At 41.4% G+C, this 26,179-nt stretch overlaps 1 protein-coding gene across 1 annotated transcript in view; it reads right to left on the bottom strand.

Annotated features, from left to right (window-relative positions):
• LOC126184786 (protein PFC0760c-like) overlaps nt 1–26,179 on the bottom strand; it is a 298,617-nt gene that overhangs the window by 45,867 nt on the left and 226,571 nt on the right. The window contains exons 10-12 of the mRNA XM_049927357.1: nt 21,275–21,316; nt 10,807–11,094; nt 9,329–9,418 (exon numbers count right to left, since the gene is read on the bottom strand). Of these exons, the coding sequence (XP_049783314.1) occupies nt 9,329–9,418; nt 10,807–11,094; nt 21,275–21,316 (420 nt within the window). The remainder of the gene's footprint in view (nt 1–9,328; nt 9,419–10,806; nt 11,095–21,274; nt 21,317–26,179) is intronic.

Below are 26,179 nucleotides of genomic sequence, written 5' to 3' on the forward strand. Positions count from 1 at the left end.
GGACTGGGTGCTACAAAAGACTGTGAGGCTCACAACACCCTTAAACCTACAACCATTCCCAAGTTTTGTCATGTTTGTCCTATCCCATTTGCTCTGTGACAGGCTATCAAGGATGAAATAGACAGCTTACAACATCTGGGCCTCACTGAACCAGTTCCTTCTAGCCAATGGGTGGTTATGCCTCTGGTGGTTACTCTTAAGATTATGAAGGCACTTCATTTCTGTGGGGATTTTAAATCTTTCATTAACACCTAGCTGATAGTCAATTGATACCCCATCCCATGTACCAACAAAATTCTCACGAAGTTGGTTGGCAGCGAGTGTTTTCTGAAAATTGACTTAGCAGATGTGTATCTGCAGCTTTGTCTTGAATCTTCCTTTAAAAAAATTATGGTCATTAACACTCCCTCGAGTTATACCAATGGATGTTCCGGCCTTTCAGAATCATCAGCACCTCAACTACTTTTCAGAGATTTTTCGAACAGTTAATGTGGGATGTGCTGTGCTGTGCAAATTGTCTTGATGACATCACTCTCACCAATCCCTCATTGCAGAAACATCTCACTAACCTGCATATCCTATTCACAAAACTTCGAGGGGTGGACCTTACGTGTTATATGCAGAATTTGAAGTTTTTTCAGATGGAAATCAAATATCTGGGCCACCTTCTTTCCAAGGGCATTGTCAAACCTGTGGTACAGCACGTGGCAGCAATGGTAAACCTAACTCCACCATGGAACCTGAAGGAATTCCAGTCATTTCTGGGTCAAGCCAGTTATTATTTCAAATGTCTCCCTAAAAAAGTGGGTATCATTCATCCACTCAACAACTTGAGTACAAAAGTTGTATCCTTTGTTCGGTCAGCCGACTGACAGACTGTTCACCTGCATCAAGTCACTGCTATACCTCAGCACTTTTAGACAGGTAAACAGCTAGTCCTTGCTGCAGACACCTCTCCATAGTGGATTGGGGCTGTCTTGGCTCACAAAACTGCAGAAAGTTCCAAACAGCCTACCACGTATGCCTCCAAGACATTGACAGCCACACAGTGCAATTATTCTCAAATTGAAAAGGAGGTTTTGGCCATTGTGTATGCAGTCCAAAAGTTCCAAGTATTCTTCTAAGGCAACAAAACTCATCACCAATGAGTGCTTGTGGCACTTTTTGGCCCACATTAGCAGCTTCCTGACAGGACTGTGCAATGACTCCAGCGTAGGTCTATGTTCCTGAGAGTGTATCACTATGGGATTCCTACAGACTGATAGTGCAGCATGCAGATGTGAACACATTGTCACGCTTGGCCATTGGACCCAATCTGTTCTTCAACGAAGTTGAGGTTACAGCCCAGTCCAGCTGTTGGGATCCTTTGCTCTGTCAGGTGTCTTAGTTTGTAAGGAATGGTTGGCCTGAGCAATTCTGGTATTTATTCAGAAGTAGTTGTGGAGGTTATTTGTGACTGTATGCAGTGCGCCAAATAGCAGGTGGCACCAACACAGAGTTATGCTCCCATGGCCCATACCCAGTCAGCCGTAGGACAACATCCACATTGACTTTGCATGACCCTCCATGTGATTGGTAGTAGCTGAGACACTGTTCAACTATCCGTGTTTCACACGCACTCACTCCACCATCGCAGAAGTTACTGTGCTGGCTCTTACCCAGGTTTTCATGAACAAAGGGCTGCCACAGATGATTGTCCCTGATTATGACAAATAGTTCACTGTGGCTTTGTTTCAGTCTTCCTCCACCTGCAGTGGTATTACCCACCTTACTTCTGCTCCATTTCACCTGCAGTCAAATGGGGAGATGGAGCATATGGTGGACACGTTTAAGACTCAGTTAAATAAGTGCTTGCTTGTCAGGATTGTCAGCAGACTTGGCATTGCCTCTGTTTCTCAGCACCTACAGCACCAACCCACTGAATGGCCTTGGCAGAGTGGCAATCCTCCACAGATGTCAGCCGTGGATGTGCTTTATCTGCCCTGTCTGTGCCAAGACCTAAGAGGCATTCATGTCAGATGCATTCATGTCCTTCATGTTATGCTCCAGGAGACCCTGTCCAGGTGCACACTATCAGTCTGTGGCCTGGATGGGTACTGACAATGGTGTGTACAATGTGTAGTCAGTGGATGTTCACAGTTGATGCCAGTGGAGTGCCCATCTCCCACTATCAGAACCAGCAGTGCCCTCAGTGGGGACCTTGCCCACAGCTGCAGCAGCCACCAGGAAGGAGCTGTTATGCAGCTGTCACCCCATCCCAGGGCTCTGGTGCCATGGGTGTGCATCTCACTGACGTGCTTTTGAAAAATGGTGATGTCAAGATGCATGCTTACTATCATATGGACCACTTCTGGCTGTATGCCCTGCTGGCCCAGAGACAGCTGACCATCCCGCCTCAAGCCGGTGCCAAGGAACCAATGCAGAAGAACACCATAAACCTTCAGCTGTTGCTGACCCAGGGCCATGGCCACCAGGTAACCAATGCAGCCCTCATGGTCTCCTCGGCCATGCTAACTTGTTGCCGTCAGCCCCACGCAGTTGGTTCTCTGCCTTCTTTCACTGACACCTGCCGTGCCAGCTTCCCAGAGAAGCACAGGAATGTGGTGACATGCTCACATATGCCACAACCATGACTGCAACATTTGTATTCGACAACACACATGAGAAGGCAATAAGGGGATGTCTCCTCCCAGCAGCATGCTACCGCTCTCTTGTGCATCAGCTGTGCCAGGTGAAGGTTCAGCTTACCGACTTGGAGGGTTATACAATTATAGGAGAAACATTGCATGTGATCAGACTCAAACTGGACTTGTATTCTGCAGTTAACTGTCTCTTTTCCTTGTGTAATGCCGGTGCTCAGCACACTACTATTGTACATGTTTGGGTGTTGCTGTTGTCAATAAAGAACTGAAGATATTATTCGCACAAATGATCCCTGTACCACCCACAGTCCAAAGCCAGACACCAGCCTTCACAGTAGGTCATGCCATGTCACCTAATCTTCCCACACACTGGCCAGAATGTTTCTGATTCTATGAACTGGTTCAACTGAGGAGGGATCTTGTACTTCTGATGGACATATCAATGGAACAGTCACATAATTCTGCATACATTTACAGAGATCGCTAGGCATGGCACAGGAGGATATACACTGATCAGGCAGAACGTTATGACCACCAACATAATAGCCAGTATCTCCACCTTTAGCCTGGATAACAGCAGTAATGCATCATGGCATGAAAGCAGTAAGGCCTTGGTGGGTCGCTGGAGGGAGCAAGCACCAAAACTGCACACACAAGTCACCAATTTCCTGTAAATTCTGGGGAGGGGTGCGACGAGCTCTGATGGCATGTTCAGTCACATCCCAGACATGATCAATGAGCTTCAGATCTGTTGAGTAGGGATGCCACCATATCAGCTGGAACTCACCACTATGTTCCTCAAACCACGCCATCACACTCCTGGCCTTGTGACATGGCACATTATCTAGTTGAAAAATGCCACTGCCATCAGGAAACATGAATGTCATGAAGGGTCTATGGGGTCTGCAACTAGTGTATGATACTCCTAGGCTGTCACGGTGCCTTTCGCTAGCCCCACTGGACCCATGGATGCCCACTTCAATGATCCCCGAGCATAATGTTGCCACTGACAGCTTGTCTCTGACCTGCAGCACAGGTGTCAAGGAGCTGTTCCCCTGCAAGAAGACAGATTCACACACTCCCATCGGCATAATGCAGAGGGTATCAGGATTCACCAGACCATGCAACACTCTGAAACTGCTTCATCAATGTCCAGTGCTGAAGGACACATGCCCGTTTCAATTGTAGTTGCCAATTTCATGGTGTAAACATTGGCACATGCATGGGTGTTTAGCCCATTATTAGGAGTGTTCAGTGCACTGTGTGTTCAGACATACTTTTATTCTATCCAGAATTGATATCTGATATTAGTTCCACCACAGTTCAACACCTGTCCTGTTTTACCAGTTTACCCACACTACGATTTCCAACAACTGTAGTGAGGGGTGGTTGTCCAACCCCATGACGTTTGGATGTGGTTTCACCTTGGTTTTTTCATGTGTTGAAGAAACTTATCACAGCATGTCTCAGATGCCCGACAAGTTGTGCAGGTTCCAAAATGCTCATGCCAAGCCTCCAGGCCATCACAATCTGCCCTCAGTCAGGCTTAGATAGATCATACACCTTCCCCATTCCACATGCGCACAGTACACTCACTGATACTACATGCACCATGCATGTGCCTAACTAGCAGTCATTCCTTGCCATCTGATGCTAATATCACTTGGATGGGCTTATATTGATCGTAGGTCACTGGTCATAAAGTTGTGGCTGATCAGTGTATCTTCCAGCACTAGGTCCCACGTCAAAACTCCTGTGGAAGATTCAAGGGCTGCCATGTACCACCACAGTCTCACTTGTCATCCAGTTGATGTTTACAGAGAGCTCCAATGAATCTGTTGATGACAGCCCTGTGCTACATGGCTTTCTCTTGGACTGTGATTTGCACTTAGTTATTAAATGCTTATAACATTTGACTAGCTTCTGGATTTGTCTGTCTGCCTAATTTGGGGCTGTACTTGATAACTATTCAACCAAACACAGTATTTTCAGTGAACAAACTGATTGCATGTGGATGTACTGTGGGCATGGTTCTTATCCAACTGCTTCCTAGTTGAAACTACAAACAGTGTCATTCACCACAGACATGTGAGTTATTCAACAAATATTCAACATATTATACTGATCATAATGTATCCATATCCTGAAGTCTTTTGTTCTGTGTTTTTTTCAGAAGTGTCAGTAACTATTAATTTCTGTGACTTAATGGTAAACAAGTTGTGCTTAATAAATTCTGTTGTTGAAGAAGCAGACTTACAACAGAAAGAGCCAGATAGAATAGCATGAGTTCATGACATCACTGCCTACCATAAGGTGATATCTTCTATCTCTATGCTCTCAGTGTAGCACGTAGCCTACCATCTGTTTTGGAATGATGTTATCTAGCCTGCAAGAGGTTGCATTTACTAATAATAACCACCACTAACTTAGTCCTTTTGGCATTTACTATACTCCAGTAATATCGGCAAGTGAGGAAAGAAAAGCTCCCAGACACGAACATTAGTGAAATCAAAGAAGTTACATCTGATTTACCCTTGCATCTTCAAACATCATGTTCATCTTTAAACAGAGAATATACAACAATAGGTTTTCAATCATTGCTAACAGAATAATCAGGTTTCTCTCTATGAAATCAAATATATAGGACTAATAAAAAAAATAAAAAAAAAGGTTGTTACATTTAAATAAGTTCAATAATGGGCAGATGGTACACACTACTTTAGAAACTTACATGTTCATGACCAAAATTGATTAAAAAGTTCCAATTTGTGAATATTAGGCTCAAATATTTCTGCATAGCATAATTAATCTGTACATGAGTGTGAATACGAAGCTCCTAAATAGGAAATTTACCAAAGACAAAGGAAAACTGCAAACTTTCCTTTTTTTTTTGAATGGGTATCGAGATCATAATTTAATCTGACCAATCTGTCAGTGCTGTGTTTCACCAATTCCTCTACATTGTTTTCACAGTCCAATAGCAGTGTGTACCAAGTAGCTGCAGACTAGAAAGGAATTAGTGGAAACCTCCATGTAAATAAATCACATAGCATTGTTGGCACCTAGTTGCAAAAGCTATCACCATTCACTCTCACTGGTGACTTTACTTCATGACTTGTTGATAATGTGCTTGAACTATAACTGTGCAGTGCCGGTGGCTGAAATGGCTTCATTTGTTACTCTACTGTTGTTGCCAGTGAGCAAAATGAAAGGATGAAATTTAGTACAGGTAAATGGCCTATTCCTTTCAAACACAGCCTTTATTAGTATTATACACAGAAAATATGAAGTATCACAGTAAATGAAGAAATAAAAGTGTCAGTGGTAATTAGTACTAGCCTAAGTCAGCAGTGGATTATCTCTACATATATTATGAGAACTAAAGGTTGAGCTAGAGAAATACTGGCAGTGTCTTGTGCTCACCACACACACATGCACTGTGAATAGTCATCACACGAAATACTCTTTCGGGAACATGTTCTGGAAACTGTATCTTTTCATAATGGACATCTCTGTGTATCTTCCCTCTTGTATATTTCACTCTGATTTCAAATCTAATACTGCATATCATTGTCAGAATATGAGGTCAAAACAGGTATTACATAGTAACCAGACAAACTTAGCTGTTGCACAGAAAGGAGTGCATTATTCAGGCTTAAAAGTTTTCAATGCTCTACCTACATGCATCAAAAGTTTCTCTCCTGAAAAACTAAAGTTAAAGGGAAAATTGAAAATTTAGCTGTTGTAAAATTCATTCTATTCAGTTAGCAACTTTTTTTTAGCTTAAACGAGTGTACATGGTTGTAGATTTATTATGTAACTGGATGTCCCATTAGAGCAAGCATAAATATGAATTACTTCCATTGTAAAAGATACACTGTTTTTTTAATATGATATTTTAAATTTAATGGCTTGTAGTGTACATGTAAAAACTCTTAAGATAAAAAAAGAAGAAGAAAGGAAAAAAAAGGAAATCAACCATGAAGGAGTTATCTAAATTGTACATAAATCAGTAGGTGTGAAGTACATGTACAGACAAACAAAAAATTGCGATTTCACAAAAATTAGATGATTTATTCACAAGAAAGAGCTTCATAAATTCAGCAAGTCAATACAGTGTCGGTTCACCTCCAGGCTTTACACAAGCAGTTATTCAGCTTGACATTGATTGACAAAGTTGTTGGATATCATCCTTAGGGATATAGTGCTGAATCCTGCCCAAATGGCATATTACATTGTCAAAATCTTGAGCTGGTTGGAGAGCCCTGTCCATAATGCCCCAAATATTCTTAACTGGAGAGAGATGTGGTGACCTTTCTGGCCAAGGTAAGGTTTGGCAAGCATGAATAGAAGCAGTAGAAACTCTTTCAGTGTGTGTGTGGGTATTATCTTGTTGAAATGTAACCCAGGATGGCTTATGGTGAATGGCAATGAATATCACTGATATACTGCTGTGTTGTAAGGGTGCTATGGATGACAACCAGACAGGTCCTGCTATGAAAATAAATGGCAAACCAGACCATCACCTGTGGTTTTCAGGCCATAAGGGGGGTGGGCAACAGTCACATTGATATCCCACCGCTGTTCGGGGCATCTCCAAATGCATCTTCACTGGTCATAAGGAATCAGTTCGAAGTGGGACTCATCACTGAAGACAATTATACTCCAGTCAATGAGATTCCAGGACAAAGACATGTCTGGTGGTGTCCTCGACAGCAGTAGGATACCAACCTGATTGTCACCTGCCATACTGCCTTACAACCAGGAGTGAAGATCTGGGGGCCATTCCTCTTCATAGCAGGATCCTTTGGTTGTCATCCATGGCACCATAATCTTAAGTTAGTGATATTCTATGCTCTGTTTTGTTGCCCTTCATGGCAAGCCATCCTGGGCTTACAATGTAGCAAGATAATGTCTGATCATACATGGTGAGAGTTTCTAAAGTTTATTTTCATGCTCACCAAACCATACCTTGGCCAGCAAGGTCACCAGATCTCTCCCCAATTGAGGACATTTGGAAAATTATAGGCAGAGCCCTCCAAGCATCTCGGGATTTTAACAACTCGACATGCAAAGTGGGCAGAATTTGGCATGATATACCCTAGGAGGACATCCAACAACTCTATCAATCAACACCAAGTCAATTAACTGTTTGCATAATGGACAGAGGTGGACCAGTACGTTACTGGCTTGCTCAATTTGTGAAGTTCTTTCTCTTGAATAATCCATCCATTTTTCTGAAGTTCTGATCATTTGTTTGTCTGTACATGTACATCGCATCTACTGACTTTTGTCTCATTTAGGTAATTCCTTCTTGGTGTGTCATTTTTTTGTCTTAGAGTGTATTAATTGTGATGTTTTATTGTGTTATGCACCTTATTTATTCTTATGTATTATGATGTAACATTAGTTTTATTTAGGAACCACTGCTGTAAAGAATGAAGAAATTGGGTTGTGTCTCAAATTTCATAGAACACTTAAATGGTTAGGTGGCTGTGTAATATAGTAATGTTGATCCTTGGAGAATGTCTGGTTACAATGATAACCCATTTGAAAGTTTCATGTAGTAGAAAATTTTACAGTACAGTTCAGTAACTGTGGTAAAACTATGTAGGAAGTAATTTTATTACAGTTCTGTGCATTTCTTGTGCATTTGCTGTGGGCTTTCAACAAGGAAAGTCACCTTCATTCATTCATTCATTCATTCATTCATTCACATAGCACTTCACTTCACAAGTCATCTTCAAACTTTTCAGAATATCTGTTCCTGAACAGTCAGCACGTACAAAAGCAGTAACTGAATTTTTCATCAACAAGAAGTATCAAATTCATAAATCATAAAGAAGTGTGGAAAGAGACTGTAAATGAAGTTGTTAAAATTAGGTTTGCTGGAAACTTTTTCTTCTGCTGGTGAAAATGCTAGTCAGTTTAATGTTACATTATATCACAGTGAATTTAGTTACACAATGTTTACATTGTTATGGCTATTGCAGTGAGATATATTTGCATGAAGAACTACAATTTTATACACATGTTTCTCTTGGCAGGACATCCACAACTGTTGTATAGGTCATTCATGATTGATAACATCCACATGCAGTTGTATTTAATTTTATTGTCTGTTAAAAGGAGGCAAAACTGGATTTCAGGAACAAAGATTTATCATCACAAGCATCCGAAAAAGTACAACTACATTTGATGACCATATACATTACCAAAGTCTAAGAATTTCCTGCTTGCACGCCATGTACCAGAGAATAACTATATTACCCATTTTATTTTACTCATATTAATATGTTGTACATATTATGGTATTCTCTTTACAATTTTACTATAAGTTCTATAGAATTTCTTACAGTTCAACAATATTCACAGTCATCACATTTTGTTATAATTTTGGGGTGCATCAGAGAATCTCTGACTGTTGTCCTGAAACCTGATTGTGCTCTCCTTTCATAGGAAAATAAAATTTAATACAACTGTGCACAAGTTTTATCAATCATGTATCATTCTAGATAATCATTTATTACTTAAAAAGTTTTAATATACATTTAGATTGTAAATTAATGTAGTGAAAATGCTGGTTAACTGTAAGTTGCTTTCTATGATACAGTTACTTTCTCACAATTAAGATCCAGGAGACGAAGAAAGAAATTTAGTCAGCAGTAGTGTATGATAGTTCTTACCATCATCTGAGTCCTCATCTGCCTCTTCAAACATTTCCTCATCATGAGGTGGTATTTCTCCAATGTCTTCTTCCATGTACTGATCTTGCTCTGAAAAATATAGTTATTTTCTTTTGAAATCATATCCAAGCCACCTAGAAACATTTATGTGTGACTTGTGATGCACCTCATTTTTACAGATATGTTATGGCAAGGTTGATTAAAATAAAATCTCACTTTCAAGTTCTTGAGACATCATCTATTTATTTCAGGGTAAATTTATATGTATGCCAAAAGGATAGGCAAATGGGAAGTGGGTGTGGTGCATTTGTGGCAGTAACTTGAATAATATTTTAAGGATGCATTCATTCAATGAAACATACTTGTAGGTAGAAGTATCATTTTTAGAAATACTAGCTGAGTATCTGGTGTTGCTGAGTATGTGTTTATTCAATTATATTAGTCCATCTCCTTCCCCCTCTCTCTGTCGATCTCCTCCTCCCACCTCTCTGTTCATCTCATACCCCCTCTCTCTGTCCACACACTCCATTCCTCACTCTCTGTCCATCTACTCCTGCCCCTCTCACAGTCATTTGCTATTTCCTTCTCTAACTGTCAGTCTGTTCCTCCCCATGCAAATAGTAACGTACTGCTCAAAGCTGAAAAGTCGACCAGTCTGCAAACGTAATCTTCTCATCAAACAAATAGGTTGTGTGGCTTACTTCACTCGACAACATTTTGGTGCAGTAAAATAATAATTTTCTAGATGGTTGTGCATCCTGTCAGGTGCTGTTATCTGCACACATGTAAGTGATGTAGAGAAAACATAAAAAAGTAGGCTGCATGCCAGATGTAGATTTGAACTCAGCTCCTCCCAAATAAAACTCAGATGCCTACATCACTAAACCACTTGCTCAGGCACTTACTTAAGAATCAATGTATGAAGATGATCTGTAACCAAACATATTACAGAGAACCCATTATTTAATTAAAAGGTAGTAAGGATTCTATGCAATTTCAGTTATAATTAGCTATGGAAGTTCAAGTAAAAGATATTTCTCATATTACTATCACTATAAATTTCCTAAATTGTGCAACTAATTTTAAAATACATGCAGCAAATGATGTAAAAAGAGGATACACATATTTTAACACAAGGAGCCTGCTAAGACATAACATGAAAGGGGCAGACTGCTGTGGCTATGACCTGGGAATAAAACTGAATAACACACTTCCAAGACAATCAGTAAGTTTGAAATGAAGCTGCTTTGAAGTGGCAGTGTAGGAGTTTCTCAACAAATGATAAATAATGTCAGTCTACTCCATTTCTCATATCATAATAGGAAGAATTACATAATTAGATGGGACTGATGACCTCCCTATTTGGTCCCCTCCCCCAAAACAATGAGTCAACGTAATGGGAAGAATTAAACCCTAAAAACAGTTTGTGACAACACAGTCATTAAATAACAGTTAGTGATGATATCCCAAGCACTTACCATTCCAGTTTGCATGCATTTGGTCTTCGTTTATATCTTGATTAACAAAGTACTCCTCCTGGTTTATGCCTTGGTTATTATCAACATAATCCTGTTGCTGATTTACATCCACATAATCTTGAACAATGTTCTCTGGCTGGTTGACACCTACATCATCATAAATAATGTTCTGTTGCTCTTCGGCATCTTCATCATTGTCATTTATTATTATTTCTTCAAAATTGTTCACTTCAGCATTATTGTCTGCTTGCTCTCCATTATTTTCACTTCTCTCATCATCAGATGACTCTGGAAAAAACAGTAATTCAGATCAAAAGTAGCTAGGGCACCTTCAGAACATTAACAAGAAATTATAATCACTTGTGTAAAGCAATAATTCCATACTAGTCATAAGAAGATGATCTATGGAAATGATCAGAAAACATCACAGTGTGGCACTTTAAATCCATGGTGTATCTCAAAACATTCTGAATAATGCCAGAATGCTTAAAATTAACTTTTAACATGTTGTCAGGTTTGAAGTCATCAAATCACCGAGCATAGTTAATACTGTACTTAATTTTACCCTATCTGATGTTCAATGGGGGACAACCATTGCATGCTGTTTTTGATACCTACAGGAAGTAAACTGGGCTGATGATGTGTTATAATTCCATTATTCTCAACAGGAAACTGGCAAAAGGTATACAAAGGCTGCTTGACTCACAGAATGTATTTAGGATGTTTTAGGAAGAACAGTTAGGAAAGGAGGAGCTGACAGTAGTCACTTATGAATAATAGAACCGATTAGTCTAAGGGACTAAATCAGTATATCATTAGGCACCATCCTAGATGTATCACAGCAATAGATATGTTTTAAAAGGAATGAGAAGTGCAGCCAAATAGACTCTCAGTACATTCATCCAGGATGAAAAAAAGTATGCAAAGCAAAGGAAGAACCAGCTACAGTAAGAGATTCAAGTAGCATTTGATTTCTGTACTGCATGTGTGTTGTGCAAGTAACTGCCAGGCTCCCAGTTACTCAGCCCACAATCTCTGCTGGTGGCAGATTGCTGACCCCATTTTCACAGTTTTAAGAGAAACTAATGCAGAGTGTAGATTGATGATTCAAGAATCTCCTTTTGAAGCTGCAAATGTTCTTGTAACAGCATCAAAATCTGATAAAATAATGCCTAACCATGTCAAAATACATTTGACGTAAGTTTTCTTTACCAGAGCAAGAGAAAAATCAGTATTATTGTTAGATTCTTGGGGTGGTCAGTGCAAAAGAACCATTTTGAGCATTGTACCTAAGGAAAAAGAACTTCTTCATCTGGTGATCCCAAAAGGCTCAACAGAACAGGTACTGCCACATACAGCTTACAATATTTGAAGAATTTTCAGATCGAGTTCTGCTGAATGATGATGATGATAATGTGCACTTGAATCTTATGCTCAAAATTAATATAAAGATGTCCAGTGTTTGATTTAAAATTCCCTCCAGTATTAAAAATTGATATATATTCAATGCCATTAGAAACTTATCTCTATCTGGCAACATTAGATTCAACTGTCAGCAGCAGTGCACCACTGCAACTAACGTGAGTCATGAGGATTCACAAGCTTACTAACACTGTCTGTCCCCCACCCCACCATCACAAACACAGGACACTGCCAAACTCGTGATGTGTCGTTGCAGTCTGCAGTGCCTGTGAACTATAAAGTGATGTGTGTTATGGGCAATTGTACGATGTTTTTTTTAGTAGCTAGTTTCTTAAAGGAAAAAATAAAAGGTATTAATATGATGTGGACTATAATTTGAAAGTAACAGCATACACAGAATAACATGGAAACATAGCAGTTGACTGGCATTTTGGTCCTCCACTGACAGAGAAAATGATTTGCAATTTGTGGGCTGGTAAAGAAGAACTGGAAAAAAGAGGACTGAATGCAAAACAGCCAAAACTAAAAGATGACGATTTTAAAGGTTACAGTTTTATAAACTAAGAATCTTTCTTCGTCTGCCTTTGCTATCTAATAACAAAAATGGCAAAAATGTTGTTTATCTAAATAAACTGTTTAAAAATTAAGGTGTGTCTTATAGTCCACAGCATCTTATAGTCCATGAAATATGGTAATCAAGCTGCAGACACTAGTAGATAATAGTCTCCTTGCTGAGGTTTTCTAATGTACTGAAATGTGCCTCATACAATTTAAGATAGTTAGAAGATCTGCTGCAACAATTTGAGAACCCTGCTGAATTTCGTTTTATATTTTGTTGTCCCACATGTGAAGAAATGTCATTCACTTTACGTGTGTGGTGTAAAAAAAGATATGTTTTAAGCATTCCCATACACATTATGTATATTTTAATGTTTTTGTATGATAACAATTAAATACTTATTATTTTCAATTAACAAAATACACATATCACATATGTGAAAAGGTAAACTAAAAAACAAAAATAAAGAAGGAATTTGAAACATAAAATAATAATTTCAAACATTAAATAAAACAAAGTCAAACCATTTGGTTAATAATAATTGTTTAAATATTTTAATTGAGTATGGTGAAAATACTCCAACACCAAAATGTGTATAACCTATTCTCTAAAAATAGCATTTCAGAAACCAGCTTCATTACCCATGGATGGATGCGGCATGAAAGTTTTTAAATTGTGTTGGAATGAAAGTTTTCATTTTGCAAAATTAAGGCTGGTGGTATATCTCACAAAATTTCAAATTATTACAAAAGTTGGTTATGCAGTTTAAAGAATGCCAATTATTACATCTGAACTCTGTGTTTGTTGGAAACGTGTGTGTGTGTGTGTGTGTGTGTGTGTGTGTGTGTGTGTGTGTGTGTGTGTGTGTGTGGAAACTTTTATAAGACTGGATTTGAGCGAATGATATGGCCACTCACATTCCCCAATATGAATCTCATTGAACATTTATGGGACATAATTGAGTGGTCAGTTCATCCACAAAATCCTGCATCAGCAACAATTTCACAATTGTAGATGGCTGTAGAGGCAACATGGCTCAGTATTTCTGCAGGGGACTTCCAATGACTTGCTGAGTCCATGCCACATTGAGTTGCTTCACGAAGCCAAGTAAAAGGAGGTGCACAAACATACTCTGCAGGCCACCATATGATGTGGGGTTGAGGGTATCATATACCACTACTGGTCATTTCCTTTCCTGTTCCACTAGCAAACAAAGCAAGGGAAAAACGATTATCTATATGCCTCCGTATGAAGGATATGAGTAACACGGCATCAATAGATGGAGATGTAGCTATCAAAGAGAAACGCGGTAAAATACCTCTACATGCTGCAGTTACTCCATTTCTCACTATCTAATGGGTTCCTTGGTGAAAAACGTTCAAAAGTCATCTTCTACAATTTCCAAAATTTTGAAAATTGTTTAGTTACATGATACGGATGTCAGAAGATAATATTTTATAAATATTTTGGGCGAAACAAATAGTTGTATAAAACAAATTTACAATCTAACACAGACTCTGTAAAACTAAGTACGTTGCCTAAGATACGAAGCAAATCACTTGGAACACTGCATCGCGTCTTGGGTAAACTCTATTACTAGTTCATGAAACAGTCATATTTCGATCAGGATGCTGTTGACTCTGACTATTGCTCAAACAGGTATAGAGAACTTACAATCCACACATGTAAGTGGACGTCCTAGTCTCAGACATAATAAATTTGTGAGACTCTTCGTAAATTAATGAATCCAGCTTCTGAGGTATGGGGTATTTCACCTAACAGTTGTCCTTTGTAAATAAGTCTAATACACATCGCCTAAATCCGTTGGAGGTAAGCTTTTATTGCCTAAAATGAAGCAACATTCTGAGGACAATACGTGGAAATGACCTATGTAATGCACCGCCACTAACAAGAGAAATGTGAAGGCCGCGTTTTTTTCTTAGGAGTAGCCTGGCTCCTACTTAGTATCCATTGATGCTGTGTTATTCACAAAGGTGGAAGGATTTAATCGCGAAGAAAGATGTAAACACATAGCTAGTGTACCTGAGTAACTGTTCTATCGTCGCCTAACGTTACAGCCCTCTCTGCCAGGGGAATATTTGCACGTAAAAAGAACAAGGGCACATGTATTGCTTACTCTGATTGTCCGGCAATAAAAGCAACGTCCTTGGTGTACGGTTTGAGTCAATCTCATGAACTTTATTTACTGTGATAGTAATTTATTCAGTCGAAGTCACGGCTTATTTCCATTTTGTTCCGACAACTACCTAACAGTTGCACCTAACATTCCACCTCGTTAATTTTTGGCCTGCAGAGTCATAGTACGTTCAACAGGACTATCAAACGACGTACTTATGGACTCTTTCTATTTCGTTTTGAGAACCGTCTTACTGTTGCACCTGGGCATTCCACTGTGTACTATTTCTGTGTGTATTTTTTTTCCCTCATTGAATAAATGTTTTTCTTACGGTAGGACATATGCTGAACTAATAGCGCACGAAGCTAAATGGTACTTACCATTGAGTGGAACAACGTCGTCATCAGAAGATTCCGAGGCATCTGCAAATGAAAAATAATAGTTTGAAGTGAAAGCTGCGTGTACAGAAATCTTAAAGAGAGCGGACAAGTCTACAGAAATCTTAAAGAGAGCGAACAAGGTGTTACATTACGTAGCACTTAGAAAAAGGTGAACGAAATGGACCATAACAAAACTTTTTAATCATTTTTCTGCTGAAATAAAATTGAGACTACACAAAATTACTGTTGAAAACTTCAACGAGCCGATAAGCCATAAATAAACAACTTTCCTGTTGTCTGTTAAAATCGACAGCGAGGAAGAATGGGAAACCGCACATTTTCAGTTAGTTTCTTTATATTAAATTCCAGGCTCAACAGTTGCCTTATGTCAGGGCCATAATTAATTCAAACGTCGGCAAGTTGTGGAGCAGTTTGCGAAGGAAATAAAGGAGCTCAGATTCTGGAAGAATATACCTGTTACAAACGTCGTGATTGACGATAGATTTGACCTTTGACCACAGCTCTAATCAGCTCGTCTTACAAATAATAGTCTACTGTTTACCAATACACAATCCCCTAGTCTCCTTGATAAAACGGTTTCCTTTGGTGACGATTATCGCTATAATCGCATCACGTTGCCGATTCCTGTCTTTTTTTGGGAATCTAGAAAGGATATACGAGGACTATTCGCAAAGAAAGGTCCAATAGATAGCAAAATGGAAACTAAAGTGAAACTCCGATGAAAGTTTGCATAGATGTGGTGGACAACGTCTCTAGTATGCGCATAGATCGCGTCACATCGCTCTTTGCAGTTCCGAGCTTACATTGTGCACGTAATAATGCCTAGAAAATCAGGTATCCAAACAAGTACGCACATCAGAACAAGTTTTACCTCACCCCGGTTCCCAGAGCTCGTGAAGATAGACGTTGACTGTGGATATTGTATCAAAGACAGAGTCCCATTGACTGTTCAGAGATTTAACTAAAACCGACGAAAGCTATAACCATGAATGAGCAGCACCTATTAGACGGAGGGGGTCCAACAGCAGATCAGTACCAGTCATTCCACCAAGGAGGTAGTACACGGCTCGTGTTGTCTGTAGTTCAACCATGCCTAGACGGACAATACCACGGTTCGATCGCGTCCGGATTGTCGCCCTGTGCCAGGAAGGGCTCTCAACAAGGGAAGTGTCCAGGCGTCTCGAAGTGAACCAAAGCGATGTTGTTCGGACATGGAGGAGATACAGATGACATGCCTCGCTCAGGCCTCCCAAGGGCTACTACTGCAATGGATGACCGCTATCTACGAATTACGGCTCGGAGGAACCCTGACAGAAACGCCACCATGTACAATAATGCTTTTCGTGCAGCCAGAGGAGGTTGTGTTACAACTCAAACAGTGCGCAATAGGCTGCATGAAGTGGAACTTCACTCCCGACGTCCATGGCGAGGTCCATCTTTGCTACCACAACACCATGCAGCACGGTATAGAGGGGCCCAACAACATGCCGAATGGACCGCTCAGGATTGGCATCATGTTCTGCTCACCGATGAGTGTCGCATATGCCTTCAACCAGACAATCGTCGGAGACGTGTTTGGAGGCAAGTCTGTCAGGCTGAACGCCTTAGACAAACTGTCCAGCGAGTGCAGCAAGGTGGAGGTTCCCTGATGTTTTGGGGTGGCATTATGTGGGGCCGATGTACGCCGCTGGTGGTCATGGAAGGCGCCGTAGCGGCTGTACGATACTTGAATGTCATCCTTTGGCCGATAGTGCAACCATATCGGCAGCATATTGGCGAGGCATTCGTCGCCATGGGTGACAACTCGTGCCCCCATCGTGCACATCTTGTGAATGACTTCCTTCAGGATAACGACATCGCTCGACTAGGGTGGCCAGCATTTTCTCCAGGCATGAACCCTATCGAACATGCCTGGGCCAGATTGAAAAGGACTGTTTATGGATGACGTGACCCACTCGGAGAGATCTACGCCGAATCGTCGTTGAGGAGTGGGACAATCTGGACCAACAGTGCCTTGATGAACTTGTGGACAGCATGCCACAGCGAATACAGGCATTCATCAATGCGGGATGACGTATTACTGTGTATTAGAGGTACCAGTGTGTACAGCAATCTGGTCCACCACCTCTGAAGGTCTCGCTGTATGGTGGTACAACATGCAATGTGTGGTTTTCATGAGCAATAAAAAGAGCGGAAATGATGTTTATGTTGATCTCTATTCCAATTTTTTGTACAGGTTCCGGAACTCTCGGAACCGAGGTGATGCAAAACTTTTTTTGATGTGTGTATGAGTGCGTGTGAGAATTTCGCCTGATTCCATGCAGCCCACACAACGTAATTATCATGCATCTCCTTCTTCATGACAATTCTGAGCCGCACACTGCAGGGGCAATGAGGACGCTTCTACAGATTTTTAGATGGGAAGTGTTCGATCACCCACCATACTGGCAGGACTTGGCTCTCTCTGATTTTCATCTCTGCTCACATGAACCGCTGACTATGAAGACAACATTTTAGCACAGACAGCAGGCTGCAGATCACTCTAGAGAATTGGCGCAAAGTACAGCCAGCTGCATTCTATTACAAAGTTACTGGAAAGATGCTACAATGCCACGACAAATGTCTCAGTCTGAATGCGACTATGTGGAGAAGTAGATGGAAAGTGTAGCTACCTGTTTCAGATAAAACATTTTTAAGTTTGCAACCAGCTGGTCTTAAACATGTTTAAGTTAAGAAATCTTCGAGAAGCGATTAAAAAAGTTCGTCATGGCAACAATGAGCAGACTAAATCTTAGCGATAAAAGACGGAAGAAACGTGTGACATCTGTGGCATACCAATACGAGTCTGCTTACGGCGCCTGCAACAGTCTGTACGAGCAAATATCTTTAGTATGATATTTCTGATTTCGTGTTGCTTGCGTTTAGCACACACTATTACAAGGTAGAGACGCAGGATTTCACAGCGTACATTCACTGAAAAGCCAAACCATTATGATCACCACTCAAATAGCTTCTTCGTTCACATTTGGAACGTAATACAAGCAGCGGTTCTGCGTGGAATGGATTCGGCCAGTTCTTAGTAGGTATGTGATACCACGGTCATGACTTGCTATGTCATGCAATTCCCATAAACTACTGGTCGGTGACTGGTGAGCTGGCGCCAGATAGCGTTTCAGAAGCGTTTATTCGGGTTTAGATCAAGCGAATTTGGTGGCTAAGACATCATAGTGAGTTGAATATCGTGCACCTCAAACCACTGAAGCACGATTCCGGCCTTTCTGCTGGAAGATACCTATGTCGCCCGGGGAAAACATCAAGCATGAAGCGACACGGATGTTTTGCAGTAACTTTCTCGTAGTCCACAGCAGTCATCGTGCCTTCCACTATTACCACAGGTCAGGTGGAAGCCAAGGTGAATGTCCCCCATTGACCAATATTGCTTGGAGGATAGTCGACACCGTTTATTAATCTGGTGCACACCAAGGGCAAGTTACAACACATGTCTATTTTATGGAAAGGGATCGAAATTGCGATGTTAATGTCCTCGTTGAGGGCAGAGTGTTAGAGCTAGGAGAACTATGACAGCTGCTGTCTATGAGGATGACATCCCGCAGTGACATGTGTACCTTTTTAGGGATGCACACAGACCTGGGAGGTATGAACTGTCAAGTTTAACATTCAGGTAACGACGATGCTATTGCAGACGAAACAAAAGGAGGGACTAGCCAAGACAGGTGAATGGCCGCGCGGGGTAGCCACGTGGTCTGAAGCGCCTTGTTACGGTCCACGCCGATCCCCCCGTCGGAGGTTCGAGTCCTCCCTTGGGCATGGGTGTGTGTGTTGTCCTTAGCGTAAGTTGGTAAAGTTAGATTTAGTAGCGCGTAAGCATAGGGACCGATGACCTCAGCAGTTTGGTCCCGTAAGACCTTGCCACAAATTTCCAAAGTTTACAGGTGAATGAAAGCGGCATGGTGGTTCATTCATCGAAACTATGTCGGTATTTGGCTGAAGCTATTTCGAGAAATGGTGGAAGACTTAAATCTCCATGCAACATGGCGACTTGAATACCGCTCCAAATGACTGTGAGGCCAGTATCTTAATCACTGTGCTGTGTCGCCTAGCCCATATGGTATGTGATAGGACATGACTGTGTATGTTATTGGCAAAGTATGCGTTTTTATTCCATTAGATAATAAGGCAATGGAATTTACTCCATAAACTGCCCTTATACTTGGTATATTTTCGTACGATCTGATTTGGGCTTTAACGTTCGAATTTAGTGAATTTTTGAAGCTTTCTACACTGTTGATCGTTAAAATTGTGTCACCAGGAAGGGTTGCACATAAAACAATTTTATTTGTTATGTATATACAGTACTGAAGGAAGAGCACAAGATTAAATTGTGCAGGCGACTTAATTTAATAAACGGATCACTACCTCTGCCACCGCAAGCGGCTCTAACTGGATAAGAATAGAGTCGGGCTGAGTTTGGATGAGGATATGTAATTTCATGAACAGATGAGTTACTTACTTTCCATGTCGACGGGTTGTTATCAAACCAGTTGAAGACGATCTGTATGTATGTCCGTACAGATTGCGTCTAAAGCACAGTAAGCAGACCTCAGAACAGTTACTCCGGCATACTAGCTGTGTGTTTACATCTTTCTTTGCGATTAAATCCCTCCAACAGTATGAGTAACACGGCATCAATAGATGGAGATGTAGCTATCAAAGAGAAACGCGGTAAAATACCTCTACATGCTGCAGTTACTCCATTTCTCACTATCTAATGGGTTCCTTGGTGAAAAACGTTCAAAAGTCATCTTCTACAATTTCCAAAATTTTGAAAATTGTTTAGTTACATGATACGGATGTAAGAAGATAATATTTTATAAATATTTTGGGCGAAACAAATAGTTGTATAAAACAAATTTACAATCTAACACAGACTCTGTAAAAGTAAGTACGCTGCCTAGATACGAAGCAAATCACATGGACCACTGTATCACGTCTTGAGTAAACTCTATTACTAGTTCATGAAACAGTCATATTTCGATCAGGATGCTGTTGACTCTGACTATTGCTCAAACAGGTATAGAGAACTTACAATCCACACGTGTAAGTGGACGTCCTAGTCTCAGACATAATAAATTTGTGAGACTCTTCGTAAATTAATGAATCCAGCTTCTGAGGTATGGGGTATTTCACCTAACAGTTGTCCTTTGTAAATAAGTCTAATACACATCGCCTAAATCCGTTGGAGGTAAGCTTTTATTGCCTAAAATGAAGCAACATTCTGAGGACAATACGTGGGAATGACCTATGTAATGCACCGCCACTAACAAGAGAAATGTGAAGGCCGGGTTTTTTCCTAGGAGTAGTCTGGCTCCTACTTAGTATCCATTGATGCTGTGTTATTCACAAAGGTGGAAGGATTTAATCGCGAAGAAAGATGTAAACACATAGCTAGTGTACCTGAGTAACTGTTCTATCGTCTCCTAACGTTACAGCCCTCTCGGCCAGGGGAATATTTGCACGTAAAAAGAACAAGGGCACATGTATTGCTTACTCTGATTGTCCGGCAATAAAAGCAACGTCCTTGGTGTACGGTTTGAGTCAATCTCATGAACTTTATTTACTGTGATAGTAATTTATTCAGTCGAAGTCACGGCTTATTTCCATTTTGTTCCGACAACTACCTAACAGTTGCACCTAACATTCCACCTCGTTAATTTTTGGCCTGCAGAGTCATAGTACGTTCAACAGGACTATCAAACGACGTACTTATGCACTCTTTCTATTTCGTTTTGAGAACCGTCTTACTGTTGCACCTGGGCATTCCACTGTGTTCTATTTCTGTATGTATTTTTTTTCCCTCATTGAATAAATGTTTTTCTTACGGTAGGACATATGCTGAACTAATAGCGCACGAAGCTAAATGCTACTTACCATTGACTGGAACAACGTCGTCATCAGAAGATTCCGAGGCATCTGCAAATGAAAAATAATAGTTTGAAGTGAAAGCTGCATCTACAGAAATCTTAAAGAGAGCGAACAAGATGTTACATTACATAGCACTTAGAAAAAGGTGAACGAAATGGACCATAACAAAACTTTTTAATCATTTTTCTGCTGAAATAAAATTGAGACTACACAAAATTACTGTTGAAAACTTCAACGAGCCGATAAGCAATAAATAAACAACTTTCCTGTTTTCTGTTAAAATCGACAGCGAGGAAGAATGGGAAACTGCACATTTTCAGTTAGTTTCTTTATATTAAATTCCAGGATCAACAGTTGCCTTATGTCAGGGCCATAATGAATTCAAACGTCGGCAAGTTGTGGAGCAGTTTGCGAAGGAAATAAATGAGCTCAGATTCTGGAAGAATATACGTGTTACAAACGTCGTGATTGACGATAGATTTGACCTTTGACCACAGCTCTAATCAGCTCGTCTTACAAATAATAGTATACTGTTTACCAATACACAATCTCCTAGTCTCCTTGATAAAACGGTTTCCTTTGGTGACGATTATCGCTATAATCGCATCACGTTGCCGATTCCTGTCTTTTTTTGGGAATCTAGAAAGGATATACGAGGACTATTCGCAAAGAAAGGTCCAATAGATTGCAAAATGGAAACTAAAGTGAAACTCCGATGAAAGTTTGCATAGATGTGGTGGACAACGTCTCTGGTACGCGCATAGATCGCGTCACATCGCTCTTTGCAGTTCCGAGCTTACATTGTGCACGTAATAATGCCTAGAAAATCAGGTATCCAAACAAGTACGCACATCAGAACAAGTTTTACCTCACCCCGGTTCCCAGAGCTCGTGAAGATAGACGTTGACTGTGGATATTGTATCAAAGACAGAGTCCCATTGACTGTTCAGAGATTTAACTAAAACCGACGAAAGCTATAACCATGAATGAGCAGCACCTATTAGACGGAGGGGGTCCAACAGCCGATCAGTTCCAGTCATTCCACCAAGGAGGTAGTACACGGCTCGTGTTGTCTGTGGTTCAACCATGCCTAGACGGACAATACCACGGTTCGATCGCGTCCGGATTGTCACCCTGTGCCAGGAAGGGCTCTCAACAAGGGAAGTGTCCAGGCGTCTCGAAGTGAACCAAAGCGATGTTGTTCGGACATGGAGGAGATACAGATGACATGCCTCGCTCAGGCCTCCCAAGGGCTACTACTGCAATGGATGACCGCTATCTACGAATTACGGCTCGGAGGAACCCTGACAGAAACGCCACCATGTACAATAATGCTTTTCGTGCAGCCAGAGTAGGTCGTGTTACAACTCAAACAGTGCGCAATAGGCTGCATGAAGTGGAACTTCACTCCCGACGTCCATGGCGAGGTCCATCTTTGCTACCACAACACCATGCAGCACGGTATAGAGGGGCCCAACAACATGCCGAATGGACCGCTCAGGATTGGCATCACGTTCTGCTCACCGATGAGTGTCGCATATGCCTTCAACCAGACAATCGTCGGAGACGTGTTTGGAGGCAAGTCGGTCAGGCTGAACGCCTTAGGCAAACTGTCCAGCGAGTGCAGCAAGGTGGAGATTCCCTGATGTTTTGGGGTGGCATTATGTGGGGCCGATGTACGCCGCTGGTGGTCATGGAAGGCGCCGTAGCGGCTGTACGATACTTGAATGTCATCCTTTGGCCGATAGTGCAACCATATCGGCAGCATATTGGCGAGGCATTCGTCGCCATGGGTGACAACTCGTGCCCCCATCGTGCACATCTTGTGAATGACTTCCTTCAGGATAACGACATCGTTCGACTAGAGTGGCCACCATTTTCTCCAGGCATGAACCCTATCGAACATGCCTGGGCCAGATTGAAAAGGACTGTTTATGGATGACGTGACCCACTCTGAGAGATCTACGCCGAATCGTCGTTGAGGAGTGGGACAATCTGGACCAACAGTGCCTTGATGAACTTGTGGACAGCATGCCACAGCGAATACAGGCATTCATCAATGCGGGATGACGTATTACTGTGTATTAGAGGTACCAGTGTGTACAGCAATCTGGTCCACCACCTCTGAAGGTCTCGCTGTATGGTGGTACAACATGCAATGTGTGGTTTTCATGAGCAATAAAAAGAGCGGAAATGATGTTTATGTTGATCTCTATTCCAATTTTTTGTACAGGTTCCGGAACTCTCGGAACCGAGGTGATGCAAAACTTTTTTTGATGTGTGTATGAGTGCGTGTGAGAATTTCGCCTGATTCCATGCAGCCCACACAACGTAGCTATCATGCATCTCCTTCTTCATGACAATTCTGGGCCGCACACTGCAGGGGCAATGAGGACGCTTCTACAGATTTTTAGATGGGAAGTGTTCGATCACCCACCATACTGGCAGGACTTGGCTCTCTCTGATTTTCATCTCTGCTCACATGAACCGCTGACTATGAAGACAAAATTTAAGCACAGACAGCAGGCTGCAGATAACTCTAGAGAATTGGCGCAAAGTACAGCCAGCTGCATTCTATTACAAAGTTACTGGAAAGATGCTACAATGCCACGACAAATGTCTCAGTCTGAATGCGACTATGTGGAGAAGTAGATGGAAAGTGTAGCTAACTGTTGCAGATAAAACATTTTTAAGTTTGCAACCAGCTGGTCTTAAACGTGTTTAAGTTAAGAAATCTTCGAGAAGCGATTAAAAAAGTTCGTCATGGCAACAATGAGCAGACTAAATCTTAGCGATAAAAGACGGAAAAAATGTGTGACATCTGTGGCATACCAATACGAGTCTGCTTACGGCGCCTGCAACAGTCTGTACGAGCAAATATCTTTAGTATGATATTTCTGATTTCGTGTTGCTTGCGTTTAGCACACACTATTACAAGGCAGAGACGCAGGATTTCACAGCGTACATTCACTGATAAGCCATACCATTATGACCACCACTCAAATAGCTTCTTCGTTCACATTTGGAACGTAATACAAGCAGCGGTTCTGCGTGGAATGGATTCGGCCAGTTCTTAGTAGGTATGTGATACCACGGTCATGACTTGCTATGTCATGCAATTCCCATAAACTACTGGTCGGTGACTGGTGAGCTGGCGCCAGATAGCGTTTCAGAAGCGTTTATTCGGGTTTAGATCAAGCGAATTTGGTGGCTAAGACATCATAGTGAGTTGAATATCGTGCACCTCAAACCACTGAAGCACGATTCCGGCCTTTCTGCTGGAAGATACCTATGTCGCCCGGGGAAAACATCAAGCATGAAGCGACACGGATGTTTTGCAGTAACTTTCTCGTAGTCCACAGCAGTCATCGTGCCTTCCACTATTACCACAGGTCAGGTGGAAGCCAAGGTGAATGTCCCCCATTGACCAATATTGCTTGGAGGATAGTCGACACCGTTTATTAATCTGGTGCACACCAAGGGCACGTTACAACACATGTCTATTTTATGGAAAGGGATCGAAATTGCGATGTTAATGTCCTCGTTGAGGGCAGAGTGTTAGAGCTAGGAGAACTATGACAGCTGCTGTCTATGAGGATGACATCCCGCAGTGACATGTGTACCTTTTTAGGGATGCACACAGACCTGGGAGGTAGGAACTGTCAAGTTTAACATTCAGGTAACGACGATGCTATTGCAGACGAAACAAAAGGAGGGACTAGCCAAGACAGGTGAATGGCCGCGCGGGGTAGCCACGTGGTCTGAAGCGCCTTGTTACGGTCCACGCCGATCCCCCCGTCGGAGGTTCGAGTCCTCCCTTGGGCATGGGTGTGTGTGTTGTCCTTAGCGTAAGTTGGTAAAGTTAGATTTAGTAGTGCGTAAGCATAGGGACCGATGACCTCAGCAGTTTGGTCCCGTAAGACCTTGCCACAAATTTCCAAAGTTTACAAGTGAATGAAAGCGGCATGGTGGTTCATTCATCGAAACTATGTCGGTATTTGGCTGAAGCTATTTCGAGAAATGGTGGAAGACTTAAATCTCCATGCAACATGGCGACTTGAATACCGCTCCAAATGACTGTGAGGCCAGTATCTTAATCACTGTGCTGTGTCGCCGAGCCCATATGGTATGTGATAGGACATGACTGTATATGTTATTGGCAAAGTATGCGTTTTTATTCCATTAGATAATAAGGCAATGGAATTTACTCCATAAACTGCCCTTATACTTGGTATATTTTCGTACGATCTGATTTGGGCTTTAACGTTCGAATTTAGTGAATTTTTGAAGCTTTCTACACTGTTGATCGTTAAAATTGTGTCACCAGGAAGGGTTGCACATAAAACAATTTTATTTGTTATGTATATACAGTACTGAAGGAAGAGCACAAGATTAAATTGTGCAGGCGACTTAATTTAATAAACGGATCACTACCTCTGCCACCGCAAGCGGCTCTAACTGGATAAGAATAGAGTCGGGCTGAGTTTGGATGAGGATATGTAATTTCATTATGCTTCAACCTTACGCCACACTTCATCAGTCGCAGTTGTGAGTGAGTTGTGGCCTACCAGTATCTCAGCAACCCATGACCCAATGTTTTTAATTGGTGAGAGATCTGGAGAATGTGCCTGCCAGGGCAACATTCGAACACCATCAGTTACACTCCACGATAGGTTCAGACAGCACGAGCAACATGCGGTATTGCGTCAGGTCACGGAGATCCCCAAAATACGGTACAGTCAACGGTCTTCACACTTCTGAAATGGACCTGTTGCGATCGAAACCACCGGATTTGCAAAACATATCTGATCATGCTGTATATCCATTAGCAACCTATACATCAGACGAAGTGGTGGGCCCGTATCACAATGACGAATGCAATTTCGCAGCGTTCATCCCATTGTTCCGCTG

This window comes from Schistocerca cancellata, chromosome 4 (genome assembly GCF_023864275.1).
Source record: "Schistocerca cancellata isolate TAMUIC-IGC-003103 chromosome 4, iqSchCanc2.1, whole genome shotgun sequence".
In the NCBI taxonomy this organism is placed as follows: Eukaryota; Metazoa; Arthropoda; class Insecta; order Orthoptera; family Acrididae; genus Schistocerca; species Schistocerca cancellata.